General features: G+C 46.2%; 2 protein-coding genes across 6 annotated transcripts; one reads left to right on the forward strand and one right to left on the reverse strand.

Annotated features, from left to right (window-relative positions):
* Positions 1–240: 240 nt before the first annotated feature.
* On the reverse strand, positions 241–22,358 carry LOC149331592 (histone acetyltransferase KAT5-like). Of its 5 annotated transcripts, none has more exons than XM_089556739.1 (16): positions 22,289–22,358; positions 21,860–21,917; positions 19,545–19,616; positions 18,759–18,907; positions 16,623–16,679; positions 15,713–15,790; positions 14,864–14,923; positions 13,278–13,340; positions 11,068–11,244; positions 10,009–10,089; positions 9,790–9,879; positions 8,791–8,931; positions 7,718–7,811; positions 6,411–6,573; positions 4,792–5,077; positions 241–3,440 (listed from the first exon to the last, which is right to left on the reverse strand). In XM_089556739.1, exons 1-15 carry the CDS (start codon positions 22,331–22,333, stop codon positions 4,864–4,866), a joined length of 1,542 nt encoding a protein of 513 aa, XP_089412865.1. In that variant the 5' UTR covers positions 22,334–22,358; the 3' UTR covers positions 241–3,440; positions 4,792–4,863. The 5 variants fall into 5 exon arrangements, with proteins under 5 accessions (XP_089412865.1, XP_089412866.1, XP_089412864.1 ...); XM_089556740.1 differs by having other exon boundaries at positions 11,068–11,217; positions 16,623–16,697; XM_089556738.1 differs by having other exon boundaries at positions 16,623–16,697.
* A 491-nt stretch (positions 22,359–22,849) lies between these two features.
* Positions 22,850–24,472, forward strand: Polr1H (RNA polymerase I subunit RpI12). Its single transcript, XM_089556762.1, has one exon. The coding sequence runs from the start codon at positions 23,068–23,070 to the stop codon at positions 23,434–23,436; it is 369 nt and encodes a 122-aa protein (XP_089412888.1). The 5' UTR covers positions 22,850–23,067; the 3' UTR covers positions 23,437–24,472.
* The last annotated feature ends 27 nt before the right edge of the window (positions 24,473–24,499 follow it).

Below are 24,499 nucleotides of genomic sequence, written 5' to 3' on the forward strand. Positions count from 1 at the left end.
GAGGTGGAAACAAAAAGTGAGGGAGAATATACAGACAGAACTCGTAACAACGCATACGCGTTCTCCACCTCAAAGAATGCAGAAGTTTGCCTAGAATGATCAGAACATTTCGTAGACGTTACCGCTTTGATCCGCACCGAAAACACTTCAGCGGTGGGACCACGTCGGAACCAAACCTCCTTGACCGAGATGAATCTGTACAAGACTAGTTCAACTTCGCAGACAGGAAGACAGGGCATATTTGATATTTACACAATTTTATTAACCTAGCGACGCGCAGAACCGCATATACAAAATGAAGCCATGCTTATGTACAACATCATACAATAGATACAGGAGGACCCGCAGGGGGAGGCAATGTGTATAGTTATGTACAAAAATGAAGGTAAATACATGATCGACAAGAATCTAGGGCGATCGCGATTGGCCCTGCACACGACGAAACCTCAAGAGGAAAATATTCTGTTGGGTTCCTTCGTTACCCCCTCTGTATTACGTCTGAAAACACTAAAAGAGCATACCCTACCTACGCTGTACATACAACATTACAGACCATCACACGCTGAACGAGGTTCGAAGAAGCCTTTTTTTTTAGGTTTTTTACACCAGGTACCATGTCAAAGGTGTTACTCTAGGCAAAAGCACATCACCACTGAGAGAAATCACACTTCTTGTACCGACAACGAACAACGCATGCTCGGATAGCACGACATTGCAGGCGACAGCATAAAGACAGCGGTGTCTTGGCATTTGGAAGTCGTGTAAGTGAGGACCTAGTTACCAAGAAAAGGCAGTGCCACACGTAAAATACGTCAAAACCACAACCTAGTGATTCTCGACACAAACTCTATATGTGAACTAACCACGTTTACAGGCTTACATGGTCAGATGTATTAACATCCACTCCAGTGTAACCACAATTAGACCATGATGTGACGTCCGTTGACAAATCAGCAGTTAGCATTGTGCGTGGAGACCAGACAGTAGCCATTTATCAGCCTGTATAAGACGGCCACTTGCAAGAGAAAGTGCCACTGTGTTAAAAAGAAATGTGGTTGTAGCACAATACAAAAGGGAAGATTTGAATGGCAGGCAGCAAGACGACACAATGACAGGCCCACGCTCACAAAGTCTTCATTCAAAAACTCCAACTAGCTTTTCTGTCATTACCCCAGGCGAAATAACAGCACAATTCAATAACAGCATCCTAACCATGGTGAAAGACATAAACCAGCACACCTACAATGCACCAACTGAAGCAATGAGGAGGGTAGGCCTATTCGAAGCAACACTGGTGGTGGCGTGCCCAGGACACCGACACAAGAGTCTTCACCACGTTGAAAACACTAAGCTCAGCAAGGATTCTACCATCAACTTTGTTGATGTGGATGACAGCACGATTCTCGGCTCTCCAAATTCTTTTTCTTTGAGGTCTCCTGATCTCTTCTGACCTCCTTTCGATTTCGAGATAAGTGGCAACACAATAACATTGTTTTCTCTGCCTTAGGCCCAACACTGGTGATACACTGAGGAGTGGAACTTGTAACAGTCGTGACGCGGAACCGACAGTAGTAATCACCATGGAGTTCAACCTCCCCTGGATAACGTTCACTATGGAGTTGCACAAACGGCAGTGGTGGCTCCAAAGAAAACAAACAAAAAAATATCAAGATGTGAAAACTGAGTTGATGTCCACCTTAACTTGGAAAATTACAAAGAAAACCTACCTAGTTTCTTTTTCACAATCCCGTACCTGTCTTCGGTAACGCATTTCGCATAATTCAAGGGTTCTTATACCCCTGTCACACGGGCACGTTCGAACTCTTTTCAACTCCCTTCAGCCAAGGTAGTCTTTATCTCGAGGGAGATGCGTGCCGTGTCACACGGCAGTCCTTAAGGGAAGGAAGTTTAAAGTTGTTCCTTGCGAAAGGAGATCAGTCACCTCCCTCGAAGGACGAAGGCAGTACTCTCGCTTCCAGTGCGCTTTACTTTCCGAGTAAGTAAACAACCTTTGTCTTTAGTAAATACATTTTTCATAGTGACTACATTAGTTATATCATAAAACAAGCATTACAGCTCGGTTAGTTATGTTTAATTTTAGTAGCAGCACTGTACTCTCAAGCTAGACGTTTGCTTGACAGCTTGCCTACACTGCGCCATGTTTGTTTTGATCTGTGGTCACGCGCATGCTCGTACCTCGCACGTGTACTACAGCGAAGCGAAGCACTCTGGGAAAAAAAATGAAGGATTAATAATATTTCAGTTGTTTTTATTCTTTTATGTTTTTGTACTAAATAAACAGCACCTAATGTGCCCCTGACGGATAGTCTGAGAAGCTCGTTACAGGCCGTGTGACACGGAGACAACTCCTTCGAAGCAAAACTCCTTTGCACTCCGTTAGGTCAAGGGAGTTCCCAGTCGGCCGTGTGACAGGGGTAGTATTAACCTTTCTAGCCTGAAGAACCCCCAACGGCTTTCAAAAGGTGCCTAAAAACACTGTGTGTCTCATGCCTATCATGTGCATACAAAAGAGAGCGTGCAGAACCACGGCTCCTCAAAAGAATAAGCAAATTCAATTAATAAGGACTGGTTCTATAGAAAAATAGTCATCTATAAGCATTGACAGTGTGATCAGACCCAAAATAAAGTGCCTAAAGGAAAGGTTGGGGCTGAAATATGCAAGGATTTAGTTTGCTCACGGAACCCAAAATGCACAATTACTTTGTCATAAAGAACCTGCTCGCTAAGAGAATTTCCCTGAACACATTGGGTCGAAGAAAAAAAATAAAAGAATCACTTCAAAATGAAAAACAAGTCATACACTGACAAAAGCGCTCCAAAGTAGTTCCATAGAGAAATAGCCTGGTTCCACCCCACAGGCACGGGAAGAACGGATCTGAACGATTCAAAAAGGCTTGGCAATACAAAAGGGCACAGGGGCTCCAGAGGAACAGAGCAAGTGTGACATATACAAGCCACATTTCTTTTTTTTTCTGCCCAATTTTCATTTTTGCCTCAAGCAAAAAAAAATTAAAAAAAAAAACACTGCAGTTAGCTTTACAGACAAGCGCTCGCACAGCAATCACGCCAGTTCTTTGCGAGAACTGAACCAAGCAAGGTCTGGAACAGCAGTGTTTTGGGAAAAGCAACCTGCTTCATCCGCATCAATGCAGAGCATCAACGATACATCTAAACAAGACAGGTGCACCACAAATGCCCAGCAACAGTGGCTGCTCTGGGTCAATGGCTTGAGGGCCGATACAGTGTCGGCGCTGTTGACAGTGCAACCAACTGCACCACCATAGTTTCGTGGATGAGGTGAGGGTATGCTGGCAGGCAGCACAGTGGCGGCATCTGGTGAGGACGACCTGCCCTTCAGGATCGAAGAAGCGTCGCTGAAGAGCTCACCATTGCTGTGACAGTCGATCAGAGCATCATCACTGCAAAACAGTTAAGTGCACTGTCAGTTGGTTAACAGGCACACAGACCACTATAGCAGGTGAACCCTGGGGGCAATTCAATCCTACGACCTACAGGCAAAATGCACACTGAAACAGACCAGCTGTGATGGCACAAAGGCCAATGTCATAAACGGTACATTTCACTTCTGGACATCGTACACAATGCGAACCTGTTGCTGGCAGTTACTTAGCTTATGCTCTGTGCTTTTGTTTTATTTGTTGTCGCCCACTGTTAAGGGGAGACGAGGGTCTTAAAACTAACTTTTTTATTTATGACTAGAATCTCATGAAATTTTGCACACTGATGCATTTTTCTCTTCTGATTCCAAATATGTAATTATAATTGAGTTGGTGGTCTTAAATCTTGAAAAGTTAGAATGTAATAAGGTCATTTCTTATGCAGCTTTAATGAACTTTCTCATTGCATTTTGTTGCTTTTAATTACACGAATTGATAGCCAGAGAGTCCCCATACCCGATGACATTCTTTGTTTTTCTCTAAAGGCATGTCATCTTAACATACTATGTCAAGAGTAAAAGGTCGCAGTATTTGACACTGCAGCTGTTTGAGCTAATTGTAGATTGCTATTTATATGTGGCCTAAACAAAAAAAGTAAGAATATCATTGGGTATGAGAATTCGCTGGCTACCAATTCATGCAATTAAAAGCAACAAAATGCATTGAGAAAGTTCATTAAAGCTGCGTAAGATATTACCTAATTACACTGTAGAATTCAAGATAACTTTTGATCTAAGACCACCAGCTCAACTATGATTACATTTTTGGAATCAGAAGAGAAAAACGCATCTGTGTGCAAAATTTCATGAGATTCTAGCCACAAATAAAAAGGTCAGTTTTAAGACCCTCATCCCCCCTTAAGCACAGTCCTATTGCTTGCTACTCGAGTCTCTGCCTTTTGCACTGTGCGTTCCCTAAAATAGCACCACACCAACTAGACCAACTGTCTGAACTGCTTCTACTGTCACTGCTGCCTCTATAGTGCCTTATAGTATTTACTGTCTTTCAACAGCAGGAGCCAACAGACAATGCTGTGAAGTCAAGGATAAGCCTCTCTCATACAGCCATCCTCAGAATAGAGACGCCAAGCCTGGGTACCAGGAGCGCATATCAGATGCCTCAATTGGTACTAATTTACAGTCGACGATCCACGAGAGACAGTGAAGCACCAAAATAGGCAGGAACAGCGCCACTTCCAGGGAGCATCACTTGTTCAGCTCCACCAAAATGCACCGTTCTGAGGAACCTCCGCCATGAATCCACAGGACAGCACTGTTGAGAGAAGCATTGCCCCTCACACCAGGTTACTCACCTCCTGCGGAGGAAGGGCGGCAGCAGCGGAGGCCCGCGCGGAGGAAGGCGCCGCGGCGGCAGAGGCCGGCGGTCACTTTCCCCGCTTGGCCCAGTCCTTGGGCGTCCAGTGCAGGCACTTTGGGTCAATGCGCAGCGGCCGCTTGAGGGCAGCTCGCTCGTATGCCTCCACCACCTCGCGGGTGAGAGTGATGATGTATTGGCCCTTGTAGTAGTTGATAAGGTTCAGGTACTGCAGCGTCGATATCACGTCCTCCTTCTTGATGCTCGTCAGCTCACTCATCTCGCTGCACACATGAAAGGGCACAAGCTTCACTCACTGCCACTGCTGTTAGACATTGAACGCAGAAACAACCTACAGCACTTCCTTCACACAGCCACTCGGAAATGATATGCGAAGTCGGAAGAGGGGCCTTTTATGCGAAGCATACTAAAATAGCCCAACCCAGCTCCTCGAGCGCGGCAGTGTCGTTACCATTGACCTTTCGTGACCTCCATGTCATACCACGTGATGCATGACGTCACAGCAGATGAAAAACGGGGGCCCAACTCACGCCGTCGCGCGAGGCGTCGTGACCAAGGATGACCACGTGGTGCGTGACGTCTCACAGCAGATGAGAAACGAGGGCCCAGCTCGCGCCGTCGCGCGAGGCGTCGCGACCAAGGAGGACCACGTGATGCGTGACGTAACGACAAAGGAGAAACGGGGCCCCAGCTCGCGCCGTCGCGCGAGGCGTCGCGGCCAATGTGTTTCCTGCTTCTGCCGCTAGGTGCGCTGTAGTGAACACGTGATGCTGGAGCGGCGGTATACAAGGGGGTGCGCCTGCCTCTGCTAGGCGTACACGGGATAGAGATGCCTCCTGGAGACAGGGCTGCTCGTTGGAATGAGAAGCAAAAGTTGCGGCGTGCTACAGAGACTGATGAAGAGCGTGAAGAACGTCTAGCCAAGCGGCGTGCTCGATATGCAACTTGGCGACAATATGCTTCGCATCTGACTAGGCTTAACCTAAGCTAAGCCTCAGCCATTTTTTGATACACATGATGGTCAAATGTTTAGGGGAATCCCCCAAGGTGGAGCAGATTTCTAATAAGGGAGTAATTACCCATTGACATCCACCCAAACGCAGCCAACGGCTACAAAGGAAAGCTATACAGCTATCTCAGAAACCTCGTAGTTAAAGAAAAATCCATCCTGGTCCGGGGTTCGAACCCGGGACCACCGCTTCACCGGAGCAGTCACTCTACCAACTGAGCTAACCGGGACGGCAAGCTTATGGTAGGGCGAGAGCGAATTGATCAATAACTCGCAATGGGAAGTGATACACATGATGTCGACATGGACCAAAACAAGAATTTGAATAAACCGGCAGTTTCAATTCACAGGGTTCCAGTGTATGCAAGATGTGCTACAGACAACACACACAAAAACACACACACCAGAGCTTGTCAGCTACACTCAAGAACAAGCAACCGGTTCTTTCCTCCTAGCTATGCTACCACATTCACTCCTAGCAACCTGTGGTGTGCATTTTCTCTCCTGTTCCAGAGTAGGCAAACAGGACCACCTAGCCTGACCATTCCCGGACTCGGCAATGATCAGCAGATGGGTTAGGCACTCACTGGATGGTAATCTGGGGCTTCTCGCCGGCCTCGGAGGGGGCCATGTTGATCATGATCTCCAGGATGGTCTCGGACCAGTAAGACCGGTACGACAGTAGACCCAGGTCAGACAGAGGCTTCTCCGGGGAACCCGTCTTGCCCTCAAACTTGGACAGCTCATAGCCTGCACGGCACATGGGGGGGGGGGGGGAGGCATTCTAGGGAGGAAACCAACTTCAAGGCAACACCCCCTTCCACACAACGTGCTTTTCAAAAGTCACACAACTTGTTGCTCTTGCATCCCTCAACAGGGTGTGAAATTTTAGTGATGGCATTCTCGCGGGGGCCGCATGGTTCAGCTGTTCTCTGCTCTATAAACAGCAGGTGACACAACTAGAAACCCATGGATGAAACCACACCACACAACTTTTTCTTTTCTTCTCTTTTTTCTTTCACAGCTGCTTTCTGAGCACCTCGCATGATCCAGAAGCAGTAGCAAGAAAGCGTGTTCTTACCACACATGCTCTTCTCCCTCAGCATGTCTGCCTGGTCTGCGTCCACACACTGATGATAGCACTTGTCATCCTATGCTCAAAACAGCACCAACAAGAGGCTTGTCGCCCAAACAAGACATGAAAATTGTCCGCCTGACTTCAAGGTAGTTAGTGATAGTTGATGAGGAAGCCAAGCTGGGAAGCCGGTGACTCAGTATGGAGCAGAACAATGCTCGTGGCGAACATGGAACAACAAAGCCTGGCACAGTCGGTGCACATTGTGTGCAGTACTGACTGCATTGACATGATTCAGCACACTGATGTGTGCGATTTGACCATGCACATGTGCATACATCTGCCTTATCAGATACACAATTGGTTCCTTGCACGAATGGGTCACAGCAGTGCTGCTGTGCAACGGTGCACCTTGCAAACCACTCTACTGACCACATGGCACACAAGCTCAGTCGGATGACTCCAGCGGGAAACATTTTGGGAAGGGATAGCCTCCCAACATTTAAAGGGACACTAAAGGCAAACTAAAGTTGGCCTGTACTGATAGATTACCATGTTATAAGGATTCATCGAAACTTTCATTGAAAACAGTTTCTGTAAGCTAGAAAAAAACCAAAAACCAAAGACAGGCGTTGCCACCACAGGCCGATGTCACGGATTAACCTCTGGTGCAATAGTCACAGCTTTTAGCGCATACGGATCACAGAGGCTCGGCTCCACCACCATTCACTTCCAAAAATCAATCACTGTATGTGCTCAGGGACAAAACAGCTGTTGGGTGTGCTACTAGGTCCACAGGAAATGGGACCAGGCACTCACTGAACTCAATCAGCAGCTTGCCGAAGCCTTTTCTCTGGTATGGAGGCAGTGTCAGGATACAGGCCACATTGTAGTCCTCCGTCGACTCCTTTTCCTGCATGGTCGGAGCAAGGGATGCATTAATTCAGGGGTCACCTGACGACCGACAACAATTCTTTCTCCGTTCCATTTGTGTGCCAGCCTCACCACTGCACTGTAAACAAGACGGTACAGACCACACACTTACAAAACCACAGAATGGCAACCTTACTCACAGGTTCAAAGCATTTTAACAACTTTAAAATGCTAAACTTGCTAAGCTGCATTCCGTAGCAGCAGTAAGTTCCAACGTTACAAAAGCCACACCTGGAAACAGCTTGCGATGATAAGCAGCTGAAAGGTTCAGAACCACCAACTGTGATATTTCAGGCTCTAACATTCTCCACAGCATTTATGATTAAGCAGCAGCCAGCGACTTTGAGGTAGCTCTTCCGACAGCACAAGGCAAGGCAGCAGCTGCAATACGCATAAAACTCTGAGATGCTAGTTTATGCTCAGTGCATACAACTAGACGGATACAAAAGAAAATATTTCAGAAGAGGTCAGCGCCAACTAGCACCAGTCTGACGTGCGAACCCCTTTACAAAGGCAATGAGTGCCGTACGCAATTTGGCGAGCTCTGCAACTAGGGGTACAATGGTCACAGTGAACCACACCAGCATATAAACCAAACTATACGAGAGTAGAAACAGAACACAAAACACCAAAATACAAGATGATGAAAAAGCAGTCACAGAATCAAATTTACACCTCACACTTCTCCATTGCGGTACATATACATCTTGCGCAGTACCATTTCAGGTCCCCTGTCTTAGCTGTCGTCTTGTTTTGTTAGTGCAAAGAAAAGGAGATGGTAATGGATGCGGCCAAACTACCAACACACTCACATGTTTTACTGACGCTGGTCTTGAGTTTCACTAAAAGATATTACGACCGACGTGAATCAGAGGTCTTCATTCAGCTAGTATGAAGAGCACAACAAATGCAGCTCTGACCGAAAGTGCCACCCAAGGAGGAGGAGAACGGCAAAGTACCTTGGAAAAGTAGCCGACGAGGTGGTAGCCACGGCTGTCGACCTCAGTCATGACGTAGAAGAGGAACGGGTCTGTGTCGTAGTACAACGTCTTGTGGTCCAGAAAACACTTGGCCAGGAGACAGAGGTTCTGCGCATACATCTGCAGCAACAGGGACCACACTCAACAAGGTCATACATGCTCTCTACAACGTACAAACACGACTAAAGCAAACAAAGCAGCTAGTGTCAATGATTCTTTGGATACTTGGCAATGAGATGGTCACATGGAATGAAAAATTCATCAGTCATCGATGCTGCGAGAAAACAAATGTACACCTGGCCAAATATTTAACTGGCTCAGGTGTTGCACGGATAAAAGCACCTTGTAAAAGGTTGCTTTTGGCTCAACCGGTAGCATATTCATGCTGTAATTTGACGCATGAGCTCGCATTTGGAGGTCTTTTTTTTTTTTCACAATATTCAAGTGGAGTACTTTCCTGTTTGAATAAAATTATTAGAAATCCGAATCGTTCCCATTTACGAAGAGCCAAAACAAGCGGCATACGCAGCAATGGTTTCTGGTCCATATGGCCTCCTCCTCTGGGTAAAATACCACCCCTTTGATGGCAGACAAGTCGTTTACCCAGAGTAAGCGCAAATGCGCCACCAGAACCATTGCTGCGTATGCCGCTTGTTTCGGCTCTTCATAGTGGCAGACGATGAATATATTTCTGATAAATTTGAACTAGACATGCAAATACTCCACTCAAACATTATATGAACAAAGAGGAACCACGAAATGTCATCTCACGCGTCAAATTACAGCATGAATATGCCAGCCATGTAGCCGAAAAGAACCTTTTAAAAGTGCATTTAACGATGCAACACCCGAGCCAGTTAAAGATTTGGTCGGGTGTACATGCATGCAATGCGTTCTTTTGTGAGACAAGGAGAGGCCTGATGCGACATCCCACTCCGTTCATGCTCTTGCTCTCCGAAAAAGAGCTAGAAAGCGAACCTTGTTTTTGCGGCCATCGATTTCGAAGAAGGAGTAATTTCCCTTGCGGTAGATCTCATTCCCGGGAGGGTGCTTGAGCGTGCATTTGGCCTGGTTGAACGATAAGGGGAAGCCACAGAGACGTCAATACGCAGCAGCATCATGAGGCAGAACAGCAAAAGCCACAGATCTAATGAACTGAAATGGAGCCATGCGACTGGTGCCAGAGAGTTTACTCACCAGGTGTCTCTTGAGGCAGGTTCGAGACTTTGTGTATTTGAGACAGAATTCGCACAGATAAATGCATGAGTTGACTAGTTCCTGAAAAAAAGAGGGCGCAAATGAGGATGTAGAGCGAAAGGAGCTGTGGTCCTAAGTGATGTGCAGAAATCTTTTCAACACAAATGGTGCACATTTTCTGCTCATGTAGATGATGTAGCACAAGCATAATGAAGTCCTACCAGTTTGAAACACTGGTAAGTGTGTTTTATATGTATACCCTGTACAGTCTATCACACTTGTCTGAGTGCTCGGAGCAAATGAATTGAAATCTTTTCGAGGCTGCTTTGCAAGCGGTAAGGCGCTGGTGCCTGTGCGTTCACGTCTCTATTCAGCTGCTCTCCAGCGCAAGCATTATCAATGAAAGTCAATACCTGCTTCATAATTTCTCTTCATTCCCCCCGAACTGCACCTTTCCAGCGCTCTAGACAAGTGTGATCGACTCTGTACATGCATGCAAGGCCCTAAATAGGCAAAAAAAAGTGATACAGTCTTACCCCCTCCCCCGTCAATGTTACTCAAAGTGAAAAGACTAGCCACAATAATCCACCTTGCACGGAGTGGTTTCTCACTATATAGTGATCGTGCACAATGACCGTTTCCGAGAGCTTGAAAACACATAACCACCGTGTACTGTGCGACATCAGTGAATGTTAAAGAACCCCGGATGGTCAAAATTTCCGGAGCCCTTCACTATACGGCGTCCCTCATAGCTTGAGTCACTTTGGGACGTTAAACCCCCATAAACCACAAAACTTTGCACATCGCCTTCCCACAGCTTTCCAACATCTTGATACTGTTTCAGCAGCAGTAACTAATCCAACAAATGCTGTGCATGTCAATGTATGCGACTACAGCCAGCAATGTCAAAAAGTAGCCTGTGAGAGTTTTCAAGTCTACTAAGGAATCCGCACTGCAGGTCTTGGGCGTGGATTCCGGTGCTGGAAGAAGACAGAGGGGAACCCGTACGTGTGGGTACGGAGAGAAGTACCATGGAAGAAGACGGAGGGGAACCCGTACCTGTGGGTAAGGAGAGAAGTACCACGGCCGGATGCGGTTGCGGCCCAGCTCAATCATCTCGATGTTCTTCATCCGGGTCACGATGTCGTCATGGTGGGCCACCATGCTGCCCGTCGACCGGGGACAGGGTGTCGAGGAGTCCTGAGAGTCCTGCGTGGCCACCACCGGCGGAGAGGGCTTCGCAAATAAACGTGCTAGTCCAGACTCAGAACGTGGCCACCTCTGCGAGTGGCAGACTACGTCACAAGTCTTTGACACGGGCTCAAGCCTTCTTTTAAAGCATGACGCGCAAGATCTGAACCACGAGTCTATGAGCTATCAGGGACAAGTGAAAAAGTGAAAAGGAGAACACAGACCAGAACACAAAAACAAAGATAATAACTGAAGCGCAGGAAGCGCAAACACGGTTCTCCAACAAGTTTAAAAAACAGCACCCCGCACTTCTGTAAGCTTTGAAGCGATGGAAAATCCCGTGCATGTTTGGTCTCCACATTTGTACAGCGCAAAAGACGGAGACAAAAAAAAAAATTAAGGTGCACTTATGTCTCCTTATGTGCAGAAATGTAAATGCATTTCTAGCCCCCCCCCCCCCCCCCCCCCCGCACGGGTACCCCTTCTTCTGTTACTTATAGTAATGTAATCAGTCATCAATGGTAATTATTTAATTATGTTTAAATTAAATAACTATTGTCAATTAATTCAGTTTATCAATTATTAATCACTTAACTTCATTATTATTTTGATTGTTCACTCAATTATGGAGGAATTACTAGTGATTCACCAATTTCGTGAATTACCAAAGTATGAAATTCATTGCCTTACCATTCCATTATTTCATTTAGTAATTTGGTCATTAAAATTTCCACTCAAATCATTATTAATCATCACAAATCATAATTACACTCTCACTGGATGACTGATAGTTCATGAGGACACGCTCTGTCCACACTTCCTGTCCACGCCTCACTTGAGGCAAGAAATGCTTTCGCATTAAAGGGACACTGAGGAGAGCACTATTAATATATTTTTTATAGCAAAATCCGATAGTTCGGCATGTCATGGCTTTGTTGCCACTTGGCCAGCAGCGAAAAATGCATTTATTTCTAAGAAATTTGGATTCGAAGTTGAAAAGGTTTTTCCCGCCGCTGTGATTCAAACTTGGGATTCGGCTATGACGACAGAGGACTAAGTGACGTGAAACATGACGTGATGCAGACTCCGTGATTTCTGGCTGCCAGCAGTGCGGCCTAGCAGCAGCCGAAAAGAAAGCTACCGCCGGCCGCACGTTGAAGGCATCTATCGGCTATTGCGGCCGTCGCTACAGTCGCTTCGCTTACGTTTGCACCGGCGTTTTGCGAGCGTTACGATGGATCTCGTTCTCGAAGTCGTCAACGAAGTTCTCGCAAATAGACACCTTTAGCATACCGTGTACCTTGATACCGCTAGCGGAATACCGGGAGCCCGCCTAACGCCGGCGAGCAGGCGCTGATTGGTCCCGATGCTTCAGGCGAGCGCGTAGCTGCCCGGCACGTGGCGCCATCTGGCGACGTCAAGGAGATTTGCGCATGCATTGGCTGCGCCTCAGTGATTTGTGCTTCTCGTGTCCTAGCGTTGCTAGAACCATTGCTTCCAGCAACACTGTTTTGTTATATGACGCCATCACGCTTGTACTTGCGAGTTTGGCCTGTGGCGGCGATACCTGTATTTTGGTTCTTGCTCTTTTCTACGTTACAAGAGCTTTGTTGTCAGTATGAGTGGCATTTTTGTAATCAGGAGCTGGTATTCTGTCGATACAAGCCAACTTCAATTTCTCCTCAGTGTCCCTTTAAAGGCGACACAAACCCGCCTCTTTTTGTCCTCGAGAAGTTTCACTTCCCTCAATTACCTTTGCAACTCAACTGTACAGTTTGCATTTCACTGGGTCCCTATGGTACAGTGCAGGCAAAACAAATGATAACACACACACACACACAATGCACGAGCACCACTGACCCGAAACATGTGCTCCTGCAGTGTGCATGTAGCAATCGCACAGGATACATAAACTAAGACTATAAGCATAGTTCTGCTTTAGCAGAACAAGGCGAAGTTAGTCAGTGGGCTTTCAGAATGTGTAGGCATGCGTGTGAACTTCTTACACACCCAGATGGAGATGGGAAAAGAAGAAAAATGGAAGGGGGGTGGACAGACAGCAAAATAAGAGAACTCACTTCGTTTTCTGTGGCAGGAAATTTCCTCTTCCTTCCAGCAGCCTTCTTTGGAGGAGCTCCATTCTGCAGAGAAGGGGACGACATTCAACGATCCGACACTCGACCTTCCTTTTGCTCTTTTTTTGTTTCGGTTAGTACAGTGGAACCTCAACGGTAGATTTCTTTTTCAAACGTGCAGAAATTAACGTATTTATTTGAAAGAAAGTATGATCCAAACTGTCCAGTTCTGAAAAATTAACTGTTTAACAAAGTACAAACCAGTTCGTTGACAGCAATGGCGAAAGTGACCAAGATATTATTCGTTTTTTTTTTTCAATGCTTCGCCCCTTCGCACCAATGTAATGCGGGGAAGCCACCGCGCAACTGACTTGCAGCATTTTTGCTCTTCACGCCATATTCCTGTTACAAATTTGATCCCACTCGCATGTCAGCGCTGTTTTCTTCAGCCACTACAGCAAATGACAGCCATCACATCCAAGCTTTTCACATCTCGTGTCCCAGGTTCAGCCCACTCCATATTTGCAAAAGTTCGGTTGGTCACTAAACATATTACATGACCAGAATTTGTCAAAATTTTGGCCATAGTAGCCAGGAAATTGTATTGCCCAGGAACTTAGTAACCGGGAGAAAAAAGTTTATCAGCATAGGGACAGTTTTAATGCCTGCAATTTTCAGCGCATTAACTAGGAAATCGCATGAAGTGGAAGCACATCAATGAGGTTCTATTATTGTACTTCAGTATACCTAATGAAGCCAACTGTCACATGACCTCCCAAAAAGTGCTACAATGCCCCATTGCTGAATATAATTGCATTCCAGGAACACAGAGAAGATATGCTGTTATGCTGAAACAAGCAAGAAAGCCTTTTCTGCTCAAAACTTGTAAAACGCCATGCTTGATGGCATACCTTGCCTCAATGACCATCAGAAGAAAGTAAAAACAGAATGTGCACTTAGGCCGAATCTCAATGCAGACTTTGTCAGTGCCCAGCAAAGAGCACTCTATAAGGAACAAAGTTCCTTTTTGTCACAAGAGCATACAGTAAACACATGCCCCCTGTAAGCTGACCTCTAAAAGCAGGTTAATGAAATATTAGATAAATATGACTAAATGACACCACCTCAACCATAAGCAAACACAAAATGCCAGCTGCGCTAACCTTGAGTAGTATATTCAGGTATGTTAAACTACGAACGCTGAAGTTAAAGCAAAGGCTACCGTAAGAAGTGGCTGCAAGCACACAACTCTTACGGGACAGCCTTGATCCTAAAGAATCAAAACCAATCAATCGAACTGGATGAGAGCGCTTCCTTGGGCCCAATTGGTACACAGGCAATAAGGTGAAAGCACGTAATAGACAACGAGATAATTTTGTCACCCACACGAACTCTCGTTACTTCAGTAGCTGCTACACAACAGCCAATGCTCTCTGATGGGTGATACGACATGTCTCAGAGCAGCAAATGTGTGCTTCGTTCCCATGCCACTTCCATGCTGCTATGTGACAGGTGCCTCAGCCTCCCGACAGGATAACACAACAGAAAACCGACAGTGCCACTGAGAAATCTGCCAAACTAGCGCTCACCTCCTTGATGGCTTTGCTAACCTCGGGCGTCCTAGCTTTCTTGCTCCAAACTTCAGAGTTCTGCACACAAGGGAGGTCCAGATAAGGATAAAGAGAGATGGGCAAACAGCAAAGTACGGGGTGCACTAGGCGCCGACCATACACAAGAAGCAGAGAAGCCAAAGCCAAGACGCGGCGATTTACTACAGCGTCCACACGAGCCTGTGTTAAACAGTGTGTGCACAATAAAGGTCACAGCACCCCATCGATCCATTTCTTACAAGACAGGAGTGATAGGTGAGGCAACAGTTGTTAGACAGGTTTCGCAATTAGTAGTAGCACTAGCCACTATGGGTATTTAATTACATTCTACATCTAGTAGTGTGCCCTGCAGTAAAATCTTTCAGTGTCTCAAAAACACTGCAAATATGAGAAGCAGACTAGACAACATGCCTCTGCAAACTTTTTTTTCACACCTGCTTACTGCTAAGCTTTGCCAAGCCTGAGATTCCACCAGCACAAAATGTAGCACGAAATTCCTTTTATGAGCTTCACAAACAGCAAGCTGGAATCAGCAGGCACATCCTATTCATCTAGCTTTCAGTATAACCCTTGATCAAGGTAAGAGCTGTATAGGTACCAATTATAGCCTACTCTGGCTCCAAATTCATTTTGCTCTCAGAGCGAGATACAAAGGAAAGGCTTAACAAGGCGACATTTAGCAGTCAGCAATCATAAAGAACCAGCTGGAAAAGGGTAAAGAAAGTTGCCCTGCTGTATGAGCTAAGCATGAAACAAGCAAAACGTGTACAAATAAAGCAGAAGCTCATTTTCGGTGCAAGCAGTCGCCGTGTGTAACTGCTGTCGTACCTCTTTGACAGCGACGGATGGGGGTGGTTCACCGGGCGATTTCTCGGCCCATGATTCCGAGCTGGCCGCGGGGAGGGCCTTTTTCAGACCATACGTGAACAGAACAGAACCAGGGAGCAAAACAAACAGGAGTCAAGCAAGGAAGGGCACCAAGGGGGGGGAAAAATCATTTTTGAACATAAAAACAAAAAACAGCAGAATAGGAGAACAACAAGTAAAAGAATGCCAATTGTGTCAAATAGGGAAAAACCTGCTACTACTGCAAGGTCTCTCGTGACCACGCTCCTCTCACAGATTTGCCTCGGTTCACTTACTTTGAACTTTCCACAGCATGTTACTGCAAGGCTGAAACTGCTTTTGTGGCTTGAATCTCTCAACTGCCTAGACTGTCGTTCAATAGTAAGCATGCAGTTTCCAATGCGACGTCTCATGGAAATTTCAATAGCTGTGAGAGCGTCGTTGCAGCCTGTCCATGCAAGTGCTCGCTCAATAACAAAAAGTCAACCAAGAAAAAGATTGCAGTCAATCCGAAAGACAGTGTACAGTGGCCAGGACTGGGATACCTGACACAGTGTACGTGCTCTCACACGGGTGAAAGCTGCAACGTTACTCTCTCGTTTTGGCGAGCCTTGCTTGGACTGCTCTGAGCATGTTGAAGACCAGACATAAGCCAGAGCCAACCAGCAGCTATCATATCACAAGTCTTCCAGACCGTTCCCAAAATCACATCAAGCCAATCCTCCAAGCCGGATTGCTCACACAAACAGGTGTACAGATCCAAATGGGTCCAGACAATAAGGTGCCTAGCACCCTGCATGCAATGCCTACCAAATTTCTCGTGACACCAAAGCACTGCTCTAACTATTCACACCACTTGTGCTCGCAAGAAACGAGGGGTCTCGCTGGTTACCTCTTTAATCGCGCCCTTCGCTTCTGCTGCCGGTGACTTCTGTGGCCAAACGTCCACCTGCAAATTGCCATCAGGCTTTCAAACACCCAGAAGCACTGTTAACGTCATCACACAGCCATTCTTTAAAGTCATGCAAGCTTGAATAAACGCAACGCTCTGTCTGATGCCACCCTTTAAAAGTACTCTTCTTACACGTTTTTACCACAGCATCTCTTTTCAAGAGCCCAGCACCTGATCGGCATGATGCAAAAGCACACAGCATGTCTCGGTAGATGGCGCCAGTGAACACAACATCAACTTAATGTAGCAGCAATACAGCTGTTTTATACTTACACGAGCATTTCGTCTCTAGGGTGACAAAGAAATCACCAAATCAGTTCTCAAACATGGTCAGGAGTGTTTGCGTGCATAGGCAAACAACGGCGAGTCCAAGTGACCATGCTAGCACAACTCTGTATACTACATCAACATGGACTCAGATTTACATCTAGACAACAACAACAAAAAAGGAAGGACGCAAACACCGTATAGACAGGACATTCATCCATCACACACACTGGGCAGGGCCCAATGTTGCTATGGGAAGTCGCTGTCGAAGGTAAAAACTTCATGGGCTCCTTTATGGGCACCCAAAGTGCTTGAAATACAACATGCACTCATAGGAATGAGTGCTGGAAAGACACAGTCATCGCCGAGAACCTCAAACATATACGCACAACTACGCCGTCCCCTCATGAGCAAGAGACGTGTCTTGAAGCTGACAACTAGCCAGCGACCTTCAAAGACAGAGGCTGAAGGAAGTTAGGTTGACGACTCCAATAAATGTTAATTTCGTTTAAAAATGGCGTCATCCTACACAGATACTCCATTGCGATGACAATAGTAAATGATGGGACATCTTTTTTTTTTTTTTACTTACTGAAGCACGAGACCGTTCCTGAGGTAGAAAAGAGGCAAGGTTGAGAGCGTTAGAGAACTCACAAGACTGCTCGCACATGCGAGAATAGGCGATGATGTAACAAATAGCACGATTAGGAAACCGGAGATCATGGAGGCCAATTCCAACAACACAGCCTTGTACTTACACGAGCGGATCGGCGGTCCTAGGATGAAATAACGACAATAATGAAACTACAAATCTTTTTTTTTCTTAAAGGTCCGTTTGAAAGCCTGCAGTTTTACTTACACGAGTCGATCTGCGATCCTGAGATGAAAAAGTGCCAAGGAAGAAATTGTTTTTCCTTTAAGGCGTAGTTCAAAGCACTAACGCTACAGAATGCACACTACAGGAGACGGCAAATCAGGGTACGAGCAAGCTTGACCTGGGCCACCCCTTTACTTACGCGAACAGGACGACGCTCCTAAACAAACAGTAACCAGATTCACAAATCTCCAAGGGTTGCCTCCAACTCCTAAGCAATGAACATGGCTTCAAATTACTCAATAGCAAGCGATAGTACTCGCTCGATGGTGCGAACGTAAGTCTGAATGGCACAGCCATTTTACTTACACGGGCCGATGACGTAGAGGGAAGGTCCTAAAATTGCACAAGAGCAAGCACACCACAAAGTCAAAGATCCTCTTTCTTTAAAAAAAAAATAAAATGAAAAGCAAAAGGCTAATCACGAGATGTTTTGTTATGCTGCATGCCACTACAGGCAGGGAGAGGGAAGAAATTTCTAAATATTTACCATTTTTAGATATCTATGAATATTTACAGCAAAAAAAAAAAAGGAAGACCAGAGCAAGGACTGTGCAATGGGATGACCCAACTATTTCACAAGTTTTCTTCGGAATTTCTTTGGAGGAGAAATTCTAGAGGCCCGTGTACTGTGCGATGTCAGTGCGCATTAATGAACTCAGGTGGTCGAAATTTCCGGAGCCCTCCACAACGGCGTCTCTCATAGCCTTAGTCGGTTTGGGACGTTAAGCCCCATAAACCAACCAACCAACCAAACGTTCAAAAGCATCTCAAAGACAAGATCAGCCTTGTATGGGAACCACGGCTCACCGTCTTGGAGCCATTTCATTCCGACTGCACAGCCCGCGTCTTTACTTTCACGAAGTAGGAGCCAGTGGAAATTGGTCGGCAAAACAACTACGAGGCAGGCTCAAGGCACGAGCATGGGGACTCACCACCGATGTTGCAGCGAGCAAATCGGGGGAGCAGGGCCGGGAGCCATTCTTGACGTCCTTGAGCGGAGTCTTGTTCTCCTTGCGCGGAAGCTGCAACTTCTTTATGTCCAGGCGCTCAACTGTCACCCATTCGTCTAGCCGCTTGTTGTCTGCAGCGCACACAAAGCAGCCAACGTTAGCGCCAGCGTCATCATCCCCAGCGGTCTGAACAGACCCACTGTGGGGCCTCACAAGAGGGTTGGAAATGTGTACCAGTGTAAGGTTAAAAAAAATTACGGGGTGGTGCTTAATTATCGTTATGCAATGACAACGTATCCGCATTAGATCTTCTTGCTTTTAACTGCTTCTCTTCTACTTCTAATCTCTATGTTCATATTTTCTTCTGTGTGTTGCCATATGTTTCTTTGCTCGTTACATGTTCTTTGCTTAACTTTTTTGTCGAGTCATTCGTAGTCATTTTCATTTTTGTCTGAGTGATTACCAATTTTAAAAAGTTTTTTTTGAAGGGGGTTGGCAGGTGCCAAATGGCACCTGCCATGGTTGACAGGTGATGTTTGGCACCTGCCAACCATGGCAGGTGGCTCTTTTGTGTACCAACCGTGACAGGTGGCAAGTGTACACCACACAATGCCACCGGACAACCGGACACTTTTGGGGCTTCTAATCTTAACGCATTAAAACCAGCTCAATGCAGGCAGAGCTGGGACGTTCATCAACAGCACCTGTACAGTATGGCTGCCACATGTTGTGTAAAACAAGCCACGCGCAGAAAGGGAAGGTACTCACAATCGATGAAATGAACATAGTAGAGGCATTGATTGTCAGGAAGTTCCTTGATACTCAATATCTCTGCGAGAGCTGAAAGGCACACAACAGAGGAAGCATGTGAAGACATTCCACAGACATGCAGCCGTCGTTTTCCCGATATGAAGCATTGACGGCTGTGCGGTCCGTTTATGCTTGGCCAATACTGGCAGGTGATAAGCACCTCAGAAGATCACAATGAATATATTGCTCTAGCTCACAAAGCCCAAACGGCTGTTAAGGGCTTAAGCTTTCCCCTGTCAGCAGCTTTAAGCATGAGCTTGCCTAAGTTAAATATGACTGCCACTGCAGAGTGAAAGGATCATAGACACCTAATTTTAGTTGTGTGTTTTCTTTTCCAAAAAATGATAGATTATACATTAGAATGCACGATTTACCACATGGTATTCATCTATGATTGTTAAATAATCTATAATCGAATTTCTTCTTGATGCTGTTCTGGCTTCAGCAACCGAATGATACCTGTGACATGCAAGGAGTGTTTAGGCCACGTGAGGTGCGAAAAAACTGCGATGTAACGGCTAATACACAGTTTTAACTCCCTGCAACACTTAAGCCAGCCTGCTTTCAAGACAACAAACGATGTATCAACGATTATATTGTAGTTTTTTCCGTGCCTCACATGACCTACACAATCCTTGCGCATTACAGCTACTGTTCAGCTGATGAAACTAAAACAGCATCAAGATTAAATTCAATAATAAATTTAGCAGTCATGGATGAATACCACAGGGCGTGTCTCCTAATATCACATGCATGATTTGAAAGAAGAAAACAGGCATTTAAATTTAGGCGTCGATGGTCCTTGAACTCTACATATAACTAGTTCCGTTCCAGGAAATTTTGAGAACTGCAGGGTCAATACAAACAAACCCGTAATATCATATTCTCCTGTTCAGGTAACTTTCCAGCAAAAGAGAACAGCGAAAATAGCAGTGCTGAATAAGGTTGGCAGCAAATGTGAATTCTCAGTCAACAGCCATTCCACAGTTTTCGAGAGTGTAACAACTCTACTTAGGTAACAACTCATTCCTATACACTGCAGCACCGAAGAAAGAATTTAGGAAGCATTAACACCTTTCTCGGCATCCAATCAAAGAAGTGCCCATTAATTGGTCCCACGAACGAAAAATGAAAATAAAACATTTCTTCTGCACGCTGTTGAAATAAAACATGAGACTGCAGGAAAACGTGATTTATTCATTCCAACTCACAAGGCAATCATGGTATTTTCAAGTGTGAGCTGCAATCTGCCTATAAAAAGTGCTTAGCACCACGCCAGAATACCATGACGTGCAGCTAACTTTAAGGTGATCCTCACAGCCATGTACTCCAAAGCGAAAACGAAAGCTGCTAAACTAACCATGCTAATTACTGAACAGATAAACATAGTGCCAAAAAAACGGGGGGGGGGGGGGGGGGGGACAGTCTATTGTCTGCAAAACCAAAGCTGCACAATACGCCTAGCAGTAGCGGTTCGGCAACAGTTTACATGAATGAAAGCAGTAAGAGGGAAGACAAAGCGAATTTGCAGCTGTCGTCTGCAAATGAAAAAAAAAAATAAAATCTGCGTCACCTCCAACGCACAGAGCAACCTTTAAACACGGGCGCACGGGTTGGCGACTCCACACTTCTTGCAAAATGAACAGCGCACTGCATAAAGCATGCAAAATAAAGCTCGATGTCTGGGCAGCGCTACGATATCGACGTAAAGGCAGCTAAACGAAAACGGCAAACCACCACTTCCTCAAGTTGCATCTGCATCCCCACATGCACGCGATAACGAAAAACGTTCACAGCTCGCAAAATATGAGGGGGTGTCATTTAGGAAGCACAGTACGCATTATTAAAACGAACTTTTTTAATGTAGTTTGAATAGACCGGAATCGAACGATTTCATGCAGCGCGACTCTCGTAGCGTCACCTAGCGTGGCGGTGCCAAGAGCAGACGACGCGGCTACAAGCAGACTACTTTGCCATTTCCTTCGTTTTTTTTTTTTATGTTTCATAAGCACCGAAGAACCTCCAAACACTGCTTCCGAACAGAACAAGCCGTCTGTAACACCGACACGGTATTGCGCTTTCAGTACGGTGCGCGAGATGCATTCGCAACAGTTACCGCCACACCAATTCCTTTCCAACGGCACACAAGACGTCCATGGTCGCATGAACGCGAGCTACGCTCAGATCATAGCATAAACTGACAGCCAGCTGAAATCGACGATGTGGACAGCAATCATCAGTCACTCTCGCTTGAGAAACGACGAGCAACTTACGCCAGTCGTTACTGTTCCTCATGCGAACGGGCATCCGACATCCCTCAGTGACCTGGGGCTGGAATTGAAACCACACGTAAGCGTGACAATCGGGAACGTAACAGAGGTAAGCGTCGTCACTGTGAGTACACAGCAACTAGATCGGGATCTGGGACTCGCTCCCATGCTCGTGTTTGAAGCGAAAACACAGAACCACCACAGCGATCGCGGTACACGTGCGAGGCATACAAATGTCAACAAAATCGCCAGCGCCCCTATGCGGCGCTGAGAAATCCAAAATGGCCGACTGCCAGTGATTCAACTGCGGCGAAAAGAGGCCTGCGCTAAATTGGCGCCGAGGATCGCGGGCCTATGATGCACGTCTTCGGAGCCCTTGAGAGCTTATGTGCACGTTAAAAATGAAGGGGGGCTGGTGAAGTGCCGACATACCGTAGATTCGTTTGAGTTTTCATGATCAGTTGTGTCCTCGGTCATGGTGGGTCACAAACGAATGTCGAGCCACCTTCCCATTGGTTCACAAGTCAAATTTCAACACTGAAAATAAAGACAGCTTTCTTTTGCTGTATTCTAATTTTATTAAATCTAACTTTCAGGTTTAAAAGTTTAAGTGTTAAATTCAACGAGATGCAGTAAGTTCTTTCAAACGTTAATAGCATGACGTTGCAATGCGCAGCGATGTCGTCATTATGACGCATATCTGTACTACGTGATGAGTCATCGTAGTAAAATTGCGCGGCCACAATCCTATAACCCAATAAGCGGGAAAGGTAGCAGCTGCTGCATGGTTTGACAAGGACACAGTTCTAGGTGTGATCATTTGCGCTGAAGGCCTTCAAAAGCTCACTAAAGACTAGCGCTTTACTGTGACGTCGACGTTGCGTCACAAACATGTTGTTTTTGTCTTATGCGTAATCGCTGCTGATTTTCTCTAAATTGCTGAAATAATTTGCTCTCGAAGTTCTGCTGTCATTTTATTTGCATATTTGCTATCTATCTCAGACCACAAATAACGTGTCAAACGACGTAACGAACAGTATGGCAGCCTCCAGCAGTAGTTCGTCGTGGTAAGTGGGCTTGAATGTTCTAGCAGGTTCTAGGGCTTTCTGGCTGCGTCTCTGATAGCGATCGCGACGTTAATCCACGCTGCTCTTCGCTGCTAGATTTTCAAATATTCACGAAAGTTGTAGTCGACCAAAACAACGTGAACTATGGCGGAGAGGTCGGAGCTGTTTGCCTCGGACCCCGACTTCTGCAAGCGGTGCGGGGCTGTGCTGCCGCTTCCGGGCCACGACGACTTCGTGGTGTGCAAGTTGTGCGGCCTGAAGATCAACGTGCGGTGCTTCGACGGCCTCGAGACGACCTCCACGGTGGTCTTCAACGACCGCGCTGTCGCTCTCAAGAAGGCCGCGCCTGGGTCGGGTGCGAAGCCTGCCGGACCGATGGTCGACCGCAAGTGCTCGCGGTGCGGCCATGAGGGCATGACGTACGCCACGCTGCAAACGAGGTCCGCCGATGAAGGACAGACCATTTTCTATTCGTGCCCCGAGTGCCTCTTCCAGGAGACGGAGAACTCGTGAACGAACCAGCGAAAGTTCCGCGCCAAACACTTGTGCGCGTTGAACACGTGCGCGGCGGTCTGTGCTGCAGTTTTCGCGGGAAAGTGGTGTGTTGCGGCGAAGCTTGCTTCCCTAGAAACTCCAGCTCTGAACACGCGTTAGTGCTGGTGCTGTGTGTGACCGGCATCGAGGGAACGAAGTAATGTTGAATACGCCGTCTCGAAATTCACGTTAGTAAAAAAAAAAAAAAAAATATTCGCGTATTACGTCGTCATTAGAGCGCGCTCCTGAAACATTCATGCTGTTTCCCAGTTGTGGAAGCAAGACCGGAGAGGTTCGGGAACGAATCACTGCAAATTAATGCAATGGGTATTGAGAAAGTACTCGCCTGCTGAAATTAGCGTTTCTTGATGGGGAACTCGGCAAGGTCTGCATTTACGGGCGTGATGTGAAAATGAGTAACCTCATGGCCGACATTCAGGATCATCAGGTGAACTGAATTTTACACTTTACCTGGCCCTAGATACCATAGTTTACTGGCTTCGTCGAATTTGTCTCCCATTCAAGACTGCACAGTAGCGAGCGCAAAATGTTTGTCACTACTTTTTGGCCATTGCCATTTTTTTTGTCAAAGCCATTCAGGCGTTAGAGAAACGACTACAGTACACCTGACTGGCTCCAAGTGATCAGCCTGGGCCAGTTGTGAACCACTCTCGCAGTGGATGTGCTTCGATAGTTTGGCCACAATTTGCTGGTACCACACCGCCACTAGGTAACAATTTTTAGCGCTAGCAACTTGCTAGTTTGTCGTATTGTATAAGCACAAAGCAAAATGGCAGCACAAACGTTCTGCATGCTTTCGTAACAGTTAAAAGAGAACACAACGTTTGTGTATAAGCAATACTGATGTCTGTGTGACCTAAACTGTGCAATGTTAGCTTGGCATGCTTGTAGAATGTTATAGGAACACGACAGAACACATCATTGTGTCAAGTCAATTTGGGCACCTTATCATGGCGGCATAAGAGGTTGAAACATGCGTCCTTTTAACCTTTGATGTTTGAGTGCGATCTTTGTGTTGGTA

The sequence above is a fragment of the Amblyomma mixtum genome, chromosome 8, assembly GCF_055824585.1.
Source record: "Amblyomma mixtum isolate Tamu chromosome 8, ASM5582458v1, whole genome shotgun sequence".
Classification (NCBI taxonomy): Eukaryota; Metazoa; Arthropoda; class Arachnida; order Ixodida; family Ixodidae; genus Amblyomma; species Amblyomma mixtum.